At 38.9% G+C, this 11059-nt stretch overlaps 1 protein-coding gene across 1 annotated transcript in view; it reads right to left on the bottom strand.

The window, feature by feature from the left end:
* Positions 1 to 10580: 10580 nt before the first annotated feature.
* Positions 10581 to 11059, bottom strand: part of LOC308041215 (mucin-5B) — a gene marked incomplete at both ends in the record, with an annotated part of 46210 nt that continues 45731 nt past the window's right edge. Inside the window, one exon of the mRNA XM_080345744.1 lies at positions 10581 to 10752. Within this exon, the coding sequence (XP_080201870.1) occupies positions 10581 to 10752 (172 nt within the window). The remainder of the gene's footprint in view (positions 10753 to 11059) is intronic.

Raw genomic sequence — 11059 nt, 5'->3', positions numbered from 1 at the left:
CTAAGAACCTCAAGGTGGAAGACAGTTCTAAGGTCGCAAGATTCCCTTCTTGTATTATATCCAGAAGGAACCGTATCAGGTAATCTCTCAAAAATGTATTGATGTCTACCTTAATTCCAGTAGGTTTTTTTGCCTTTGCCATTCCCTAAAAAAACTGTTTCAGGGCTTTTCACCTTTGATGGCTTACAAACTATGCCTGATTTCAGATTAAGCAGGAAAAAGCAAATACCTTGGTAAAACCTGTTTATTATTTCACATTTCTTGTATTGACTTTCTGGGTGTAGATGGTGTGTGCACAAAAATGTGCAAATTGACTCTTTATCCTTCACCTGAAAAAGCTCTGTAAGCATCAGACTTTCTTGGTTCTCAACAAACATTTATATTTACAGACAGAAGGACTATGCTTTTAAGTAGGGATCAGGAGAATTATAATCCAGGATACATGAAATAACAGGATTGGTGTACAATCAAATGGATGTAATACTGTAAACAAAATAATAACTCTCTCTTCACACCATTTCTTTATTGTCTCACTAAAGTTTTGCTGATTTCAGTGAATTTTGTTCTGGCTTATACTGACCTAAGTAAAAGCAGTAGTACATGCAATAACAACATAAGATTGTTTCAAATTGACTTACAGGGTAACGCAATAAGTAGTACTTAGTATTTTCTCTATACATGCATATGTTATATTAAAATTGATGTAAAGTCATCATAATAAAATGTTCAATAATTGGTGATATAAATGTACTGAAAGAATGCCATTAGAAATATGACTGCACTAGATCTAATGCAAGCAGAAGAAAAACAAAATATATCAGATATATTAGCATATAATTTGTAGCTACAATAATGAAAGATGAGTTAGCCGTAGTTATGTATAGCCATAAAGATTATAAATAAAATCTCATCATGCTAAATATAAAAAAATAATGAAATGAAAGGCCATCAATTAATTTATCTACAGAACTGGTTTTAAAAGAATTTAAAGAATTCCTCTACATGTTTCCCTGAAATCCAAAAATAACTTCCAGTAAATCAAGACAATGTTTATGTAGCATTGACACATGGTCAAACTGTGGTTAATTTTGTTAAAATTTCACATTTGTTGCATGCAGTTTAATCTAATGCTCTATCATAACATGAAGAAGCATCTTGGTACTTTTAGGTGTAACACTGAATTTTGGCATTTAATTTGTGTGTTAGTAACTTCATTGTATCGTGTTCTCCAAATATTGTAAAGGAAAGATCAGGGCCTGCCAGAGCGAATGAGTTGGCATTTCATAAAGTTTAATTTCTGGAATGCCTACAGTACCCCTGATGTAATTTAAACACCAGAGCACAAATAATATTATTAATATAGCAGTATAGTAATCTAATCTAAGTCAAACAGTTTTTAAAAATATAACTTCTGGATTTTTTTCAGCTTGGCAATTTGTCACATTTAAAAATACTACAAAAGGTTCAGACCAGGGTTATTTTCTGACACAGTATTGCAAATCTTTGCTCAAAGAAAAGCAGGATTTATGTAAAATACATAAGATGTCATGGTTAGTGTTTGTAGTAAGGCCAGGAGTAACAATGTAACTGAGGGGGAAAGGCAGATTTGCAAGAGGTTTCTGTTCCAGTGATGCAATTATGCATGAAATTTTTTAACAGCAGAAATTACTATAACTTGTGGTTACTTAGCTAATATCTTTGGGGGGACAAAAGACTGGGATATGACTCTGCAAAAAGGCTTACACTAGCTGCAAGTTAAACAACTGGAAAGCCAGTTGATGTGCCCTGGCAGGTTAGAGACAGAACAAGCAAGGGGGGATTTTTGGTGGTGGTAGGAGGTATTGGAGTGATTTGCTCTGCCTGAGCGGGATGCAAAGCAGTCATGCTTTTCACTCTTTGTGTTTACTGAAAATAAAAGCCCCCAAAATAGCTGTTACTGATTTTCAGTTTGGTGAAAAAGCCTGCTGTTTGTTGCACATTCTGCTAAAGGTTGGGTCTCTATAGGGTACACTTAGAATCACAGATTCACAGAGAGCTTTTTGGATTTGAACAAACCTTCAAAGATCATTTAGTCCAAACTCCTGCAGGCACATCTTTCACTACATCAGGTTACTCAAAGCACAGTCCAACCTGACTTTGAGCAGTGCCAGTGATGGGGCAACCACAACTTCTCTGGGCAATCTGTTCCACTGTCTCATTATGGTTATTATTAAAAAAAAAAAAAAAAAAAAAAAAAAATCTTCCTTATATCTTATTTAAACCTAACCTCTTTCAGTTTAAAACTGTTGTCCCTTGTCATGTCACTACATGCCCTGACAAAAAGTTTTTCTATATCTTTTTTATATGACCACTTTATTTATTGAAAGGCTGCTGTAAGGTCTTCCTGGAGCTTTCTCTTCTCTAGACTGAACAACTATGACTTTCAGCCTCTCTTCAAAGGAGAGGTGTTTCAGCCATCTGATAATTTTTGTGGCACTCATCTGCACCTAAAAGGTCTATGTCTTTCTTGTGCTGTGGGCCCAATAGCTGGATGCAGTACTCCTGATGAGGTCTCACAAGAGTGAAGTAGAGGGGCTGAGTCACCTGCCTCGACCTGCTGGCCACACTTCTCTTGACGTAGCCCAGGGTGTAATTTGCTTTCTGGGCTACAAGCACGCCCTGCCAGTTTATGTCCAATTTTAGACCCACCAGTATCCTCAAGCCCTTCTCTGCAGGGCTGCTCTCAACCAATTTATCACCCAGTCTGTACCTATATTGGGAAACACCCAATAATTGTTGCAGCCTGAAGAAGACCCTCTTGAGGAAGGGAAAATGGCTCCCTTCCTGAGAACAACTGCATAGGCTTAGATGGGAGAAGATTTGGGAGGGCAAATGGATCTAGACAGGGTGTGAAAGACATGGGATGAGCCTGCAACAGCAGTGCAGAGAGGGAGAGAAGTAGCAGGGTCTTTCTGCAGCTCAGTGGACCCAAAGCCAAACTTCAGAGGCAGAGAGAAGGAGGCTTCCTAGGGACCCTGAAGAGACCTAGCAATCCCAGCTTGTATCAAATGACAGGTTGGGCTTTTCACAGGAAGCAAGGGCTTTTCTCACTTTCGGGTTCTATTAGTGTAAGTATATATTCCACTCTAAATGGCAGTACTGACCTATCTCATGTCTCCAGCTGTAGTGCAGACTGAACGCATACTAATTTGTATTTCCTTCAAAGAAAGCTGTGCAAAGTAAGACCTGCTACTCCAATCAGAATCCATTAGCAACAAAGATTTTATATTTCAATGTTTGCTCCGTTGTTTTGACTGTGGGAACAAGGAGAAACTGTTCTTAATTACTAAAAATGCCTTGCATGCATTATTAACAGACTATTTTGTTCAAATAGTTGGAACCTGCAGTGTTTTACAAGTTCCATGTACAAAATAGTAATCTTTGCTGATGATAATGAAAAAATTCATTATTTATTGTTTTGTTAGGAGAGTCTTTCTCAGGCAAGGAAGCCCACCTTATGAGGGAAATAAAAAGTAAAAATGTAGTTCAGTTTTGAAGCTGCAATGAAAAGCTGTGATTAAAAAAAATGATGATACCAGATTTATAAATTAGAAACCAGAGAATTCAAAGTGATTCAGTACTGGTGAAATAATATATTATGGAATACTCCAGTATCTAAGAGCAAGGGTGATATTACACAGTGATGTAGAACTGTTCATCAAATAAAATAATGACTCATTTCTTATGGATTTTTGTAGAACAGACAATTTTGTTAGCAGAAGTGCCATGCTATCCCAGGGCAAATATCAGTCAGGTAGACCTAAAACACACTCGTATCCAGGATGTGGAGAAACTCCTTTCACTGAGTCTTACTTTCTGGTGAAAAATCAATATCAAAAGCAAGCAGTTTAATTCATTAGTTATTAACCAAAAAAAAAAAAAAAAAAAAAAAAAAAAAAGTCAGGGAAGTTGAGCACATTCTTAAGCATTGGTCTGAAAGCCAAATATGAGACTTAGGGGTTTTTATCTTTTTTTTTTTTTTCTTTTTCACACGTTTTTCAAGTCATTTAGCTTGAGGGAAATGTGAATTAAAAGGCATAGCTTCTGTTTCTGCCAGAAATCTTTGCATGGCCAGTAACTGAATACCTAATCATCCAATTACAAAAGTGTGGAGGTAGGGTAAGAATATGCCTGAAACTGCTTTTCCTTTTACAAAGGCTATAAGGTTCATCATTATAATCTAGTCTGAGTAGCACAAGACAGGGTACAAAAATGTCACTCAATCGACTACTTGCCACTGGAAAGGCACAGATGTCTTTAAGAAGATGTCTGGTCCAATTCATTTGGTGATAGAGAAGCAGCAGCATCCACACTGGTGCCACAGCAGTTATTCTGGCTCTCAGCAAACAGCCTGCAGACAGGCACTTCACCATACAGAGCAAGCATTGCAGGCTATAAAAATTCTTTGAAGGATTTCCCAAACTAGGTATTTAGAAAGAATGTGATGAATTATAGCAGTTCCTGGAAGTTTTCCTAGGGTAGCAGTAAAGACAGATGGATTTATAGCATATGTTGCATACCCAGGAAATCTTTTCCGTGCCTGACCTGAAATGACAGCATCTGAAAAAGCAAGAGAACATCATCAAGAGCAAACAGAAAGTCTAAGTGGGCAAGCTAGAAGTAAGTTGCAGTGCTTGGGTATGGAAAGCTGCCTGCTATGGTCCTTGAGGGAAATAGACCTGGAGAAGCTTATTACAAGCCATAAAGCAGCAGATGGTATGGCTACATTGCAGTTTGGTAGCTTTTTGTTTATAGAATAATGGTCACTGAAGGTCAGATTAAACTCTGGTTTTAAGCCAGGTTTTTATGGTATTATGGGAAATGGATCAGTCAATATAGAAAAATGTCTGAATACATAAAGAATCGAAGGCAAGCTGCTATGTGGTAATGGACTTGCCTCATGACTGTCTTTTAATAGCAGAGCAGAGAGAGGTGGTGACATAGAAAAAAAATCAGGCCTGGAACACAAAAGGATTTATACACTTCCTTGGCAGCCTTCAGAAATTCAAGCTGAGTGTAACTTAAGTATAAGACAGAGAGGAATGGCAGCAAACTCCCTGCCTGCTAAGTCAGCTCAGTTTTGAATTCCCTTTGATTTTTTGAAGTCATGCTAAGGGACATTGGTGTAGGTCAAAATATGAAAGTCTGTGTCGGGGTTGAGAATGATATCAGTTATTAAGGACTGCTTTTTTTAAAAAAAAAAAAAGGCAGCAAAGGGAAAATTCACAAGACTGCTACAAAACTTAAACGTGAGATGAAGTCCTCACCAAAGAAGCTATCAAAAATAACGAAAGTGTTCTCAACATCATTCTTATTAGAAATCAGGGTGAAAGGGTGTTTTCTGAAGGTCCTGAGGATGATTGAGGTTTTCCAGGCAGAATTTGTGGTAAATATCTTGTGCTTCCCATTACAAATACGTAAAATTGGTATTTGAGAACAACTTCTAACATTGCTTTAAAGGATTTATATGAGATAGGGCTGTACTTACCTTAGACTACCTATGAAATCAAAAGAGCGAGAGGTGGGGGCATTTTCAAAAGACGGTTGAGCTCTCAGTTAAGATGCATAGTCCTAATTTATACATACTTTTTTTTTTTTTTTTTTTTTTTTTTTTTGGTAGATGGGATGAACCAAATGCTACCCACTCAGTCCTCCTTTATTTCTTCACTCATATAAGTGGGAGACCTCAATGGACTGTATTCTCTGGAGGATATTTATTTAAATAATTTTTCTTTAAAAACAGACCTTCACAGAAGGTGAGCTTGAGTGACACAGGGAAATCTATAAAGAGAAGCATCTACCTACAGTAAACCGGAAGCCACTGGACAGATTCCCTTTGAATTAGAACAATCGTTAAAGCCAGAGTGTGTCACTTAAACTGCCTTCGAGACTACTGATGAAAACTGGGTCTTCACATCTAGAGAAATGTAAAGCGTGTAAGAAATCACAACCTCTCTGGAGCTCCATTATCAAACCATGGCATACTTTCGACACAAAGCCAGTTGTCTGGCCCACCCTGATGGGATTGCTTTCCTGAGAGAGGGATTGCTGTTGTCAAAGAATTAAATGGACGTGAGAATGGCCTTGTACAAGGTAAGCTGAGACTCCGTTGTTGCCCTAAAGATACTGAATAATCAGATTCTTTGAAGTGTAGAAAGCAGAAAGATTTTCACAACTGATACCTTTGTCTTGGTGTCTTTGGAAAATTGTCACAGTTCTTTCTCCTGAAGGATGTTTGGGATGCCTGACAAAACTAAGTGTAGTGCTTCAGGTTTGCAAATAGCATGTTATATACTACTGCAAAAAGGTTTTATGAACTTAAATGTTACAAACACATAAAAGAAACAAAGACCTACCTTTATCCTTATCTTAGATCAGAAAGGAAATATAATCAAGGCCAAGAACATGTATTTGAGCACGCAATTCTGCAGAGTCAGGCACATCTCTCAGACCACTTAATGCTTGGTCTTTCCCTTACCTGCAAGATGATCCATCGAATTTGTCAGATTATCTTCTTTGCTGATTCGTTACTAATCAACTAACTTTCCTGGGTGATATTTAGTCAAATTTTTTTATGTTTACATTGCAACTTTCTCATTCTAATTGTTAAGCCAGTGTGCTGAAACAAAATAGGTGCAGCATTCTTTTAAACAATCCCTTCTGTATTAGAGGGCATTTACAGTTCAGTCTCTTTGTTTTCAGCTTGAGATTCTAGATACCAGAATAGATTGATATTGATACAGCACACCATAGGTAACACTAGAGGTCCGATTCCACAGCCAAGAAGGGATCCACTCAGTGGAAAAGTTTGTAAAAGAACAGTACCTCTCCCCAAATAAAAATCCAAAACACACCTTCAGTTTTATTTTCCTCTTTGCAAACACCAGTAACTGGTAACAAAAGCCAAACTAAAATTTAGCTAAACTACGTCAAAGTAGTGTTGGGAACTGACCTTTCCATGCTACAAAGAAATAGGCAAGTCAGAGTTCATCTCATAATGGCAACCCAGGCTCAGTGCACACCAGTGACATGATAAAGTGTCTTAGGACTTGTTCACCCAACACAAGGCAGTATCTCCAGCAAATATTTATTTTAGCAATATATGACAGTACTTCCTGGTGTGTTACCTCAGAACTGTTCAGTGAGTGGGAGTACCATCCTCACATGATAAGAAAAGAATGGCTACAGGCTGAAACCAGCTGAGCCCTGGTGCAACTGGCTCAGCTGAAGGCTGGTTCTACTGGGGTTACCCTATTGAAGTTGATGCTGGTGTAAAGAATTCACGCAAAAGGAAGAAACAGTACTTGGAGCAATGCCACTGATTTTTCTTGAGTTACACCAGGGATATGTTTGACTTGCAGAGACTGGTCGCTAACTGGAAGAAACGGCCTGGGGCTACAAATGAGGTCTTGACTGTGCACACATGAGAAGCAGCCTCACAGCAGTGGCAGCAGGATCATGATCAAGTGTTCACAGGGAAGCTTTTCCTGGAAGGGCTGCCTGTGTTTGTTTAACTTTGTTAATTCTGATGAGAGGTTTGTGACAACAGCCTAAAGAAGGTCACACAGACTTTTGCTGCAGTCCAGCTTGCTCTGTGCAAGCCACAGTGCTGCTGCATGCAGATGCAGAGCCACTCACCAAGAAAGGCCAGTTTGCAAGTGGATCCTTATATCTATTTGCTGTCAGTGTAATACTTTCTCAAGACCGAGCAACTTTCAGGCTGATTTTTGTTTCTGTGCATTTGTGGGGCGGGGGGTGGAAGAAGATGTTTGGCCTATTGACTGTCTCTGAGCTGAGGAAGTTGAAAATTCTCAGTAAGGAGGTTCTGCCTTGCTGGCTGCATCTCAGCTAAATAGGACTTTGCACCTCTGAACACAGGACCAATGAGTTCACTTCAATACCTGGCCATTGGAGCTGTAAATAGTATTGCACAGGCCAGTTAGATGCTGGACTCCGTGACTAAATGAAATGCCAGGTGCAACTGTGAATGGAGAAGGAGCATGTGAGGTTTCACATGATCCTCTGTTCAAAAGCAGTTTGGAGATGGGAATATGCCTTGTGTTCCTGGATTTCACTTGCCTGAGAAGCAAAATGCATGCCAAAAATGAACTGGAAATATATATTTAAAGCAATGCCATTCTCAGTTTCTGTATAAAGTCTCATCACTAAAACACACAGGAGAACAGAAATCTAAGTACACCTGATAAGATTAGTTTTTGTTTTATGCCTTTCTCCAACCTGAAGATAAAGCAGAGATGGGAAAGTTTTCTGATTTTGTTCTTGCTAATCCATCCTGCTGAGAATGACTGATTTGCAGGGTTCACATGAGTGTGTATCTGACTACTTACAGAGTCTATTTACCCTTCTGATGACAAAAGCAACCAAGAATGATTTCTTCCTCCTCAGGGAAATGCAAGAAGGAAAAAAGGAATGTCCTTTTTTGCTCCTGTTCTTCTCACTGTAAAAGCATGTGTGCACTGTAAGAATGTTTTCTGGGCTAATGTGTAATTTATACATGAGCCTCAGTGTCAAGAAATTGCAACAGATGCCTTCCAAGGGAGTTGTATTTCACTGATGGTTAACCAAATTATTTGGAGATTCCTATCATTTATTATCAAGTAAAGTGGTCTACTGGCTAGTGCAGAGTCTGGGAATGGGACAGTTAGGTTCAATTCAATGATCCTTATGGGTCCCATCCAACTCGAGATATTCTGTGATTCTATAATTCATTTCTTCAGCACAAACACCTTGCTGGATTTTGTTGTTTGTGTTTCCCAAAGATACCTGCACTGTGCCTATTCCCACTGTGATAATTAGGTACACCCAGCATCTCTTTAGTTGTTTATAAGAAAACAGAATAAAAACAAAGGATTAAATTTACCTCCTCTGTTTTCTATTGCCTAAGCCATCAAAAGCTCTCAAAATACAGTGCTGAGAAACCTGTAACTACCTAAGAGCTCTTGTACACCGGTCTTAGGCTGAGACAAATCATTGCAGAAAGGGGATGGAGAATGGGTTAAAACAATCTGAGCTGAATCCTGCAGAGGCATAATGTGGACTGCCATACTGTATGACAGTAATGATCCAATAAGCATGGAACTCTCAGCTGAGTGCAGAGAAAAACATTCACCATTCAACTCCTATGCCTATTCAAACTCAAGGATTCCCATAATTTTAAGATCAGTAACACCATAATGAAACAGTACACATGAAAGTAACCTGGCTTCAGCTGAAACTATTTATTATGAAAAAGAATTAACTGAAAGGTAATTTGGGGCTCAATAGATGCAGCATTTAAAAACTGAAAGCTAAAGGTTAATGTACTTCGTATCTACTTGGTCAGTTCAAAAGCATTCCCTTCAAAGCAATTCTGAAGAACCCCACACAAAGCAGGCTGCGGGACGCTGCACTCTAAGGAAGTCACAGTCCTCAGTTCTCTTTGAGGTCACAAAAGACCAAATTACTCAAGTAGCAGAACCATCTGCCTTCCTTGCCTACTCTGAAGGTGTCATTGGACCATTTTGATCCCTGTCCACATAAGATCATAGAATCACAGAATAGTTTGGGTTGGAAGGGACCTTCAAAGGTCATGTAGACCAATCCCACTGCAATAAGCAGGGACATCTTCAGCTAGATCACGTTGCTCAGAACTCCATCCGTCCAGCCTGTCCTTGAATGTCTCCAGGGTTGGCAAACCTACCACCTCCCTGGACAACCTATTCCAGTATTTTATCACCCTCATTGTAAAGAATTTCTTCCTCATGTCTAGTTACTATCACCAATACCATTGGACATACTAGCTGGGAGTCAATTGTTTATAACACAAACCATAGTCATGTAACCAGCAGTGAGACTGAATATCAGTTTCTCACCTGACACACAGCTCAGAGTTTGACATTGGCAAATAATAAAAAACACCAGTGAGACAAGTACTCATTATAAGGGTGCAAATATCGTAATTCTGTAGTATATATGTAAAACATGCTTTTACACTCCTGATGTAGTGCTCACTGTGCAGAAGGAAAAAAGCACCGTGCTTTTCTCCAGTGACCCAGAGTCACAGTCAAAGCAGGTACAGGACCACTGGGGATAAGAATGCAAATGTGCCCCTCAGTTGAGTCCTGCCTACTGACTGAGCCGCAGCTGTGGAAAGGATTAATGTTTCCCTTCTAAGGGAAATTAAGTGATATGTGAGGTTATTGTATTACAATGTGCACTTTCTTAAAGCAGGACTTTTGAAGGGCATTGTGTCTTGTAGTAACCCTGGTTTGTACACCACTATGGTATTAAAGATGTTAGCCACCTTGCTGCATTAACAGCATCACTGAAACAGGAGAACAAGTCCTCTTTGAAATGCAGTTTATTTTACAAACATTTAGAGTAAAATCTTTAGCTAATTTCCATAACTGCATGTAATAACAGAAGGAAAAAGTGCAAGAGAGAAGTATGGTCATTTCAAGGTTATTCACAGCTGTTTTCTAAACTACTCACTTGCTAGGGAAGCATTAAATGGGAGCTGAAATATTTCCTCTAGTTTGTGCTTATGTTCTCTTCGGGCATTTGGTGTCCACACATCCACATTCATCTACATGTATGTATGTGAACTGGACTGTCTTATGCTGAGAGCAAATCAGTTCCACCTTCTCTTCATGACTCCTTTTTTCATGGCAGCAAATGCATTTATGTTCCATTTCACTGGCTTCAAAAGAATACCTATAGAAATGAGATTTGCACATCAGACTGCTTCCTGTTGTCTTCCCAAACTGATCCATATTTGTGACTCCAAATGGAGTTACTTCTAAGGAGCAGAGGAGCAGTATTTCCTATCTGTTTTTCTGCTTATTCATAACAGTTTTTTCTTAGGATGCTACTAGCCATTCAGGGCTAGATCCTGTGACATCAATGGGGAAAATCCCAGTAATTTCAGTGGGTTTTCGATTAAACACATTCTAGCCTATTCATGCAGAGACGAAAGAGGAGGAAGAAACTTCACTAAACACCAGAGCTGTTCAAAAACTAC

This window comes from Nesoenas mayeri (genome assembly GCF_963082525.1).
Source record: "Nesoenas mayeri genome assembly, chromosome: 5".
In the NCBI taxonomy this organism is placed as follows: domain Eukaryota; kingdom Metazoa; phylum Chordata; class Aves; order Columbiformes; family Columbidae; genus Nesoenas; species Nesoenas mayeri.
This window is presented reverse-complemented; position numbering and strand designations above follow the sequence as displayed.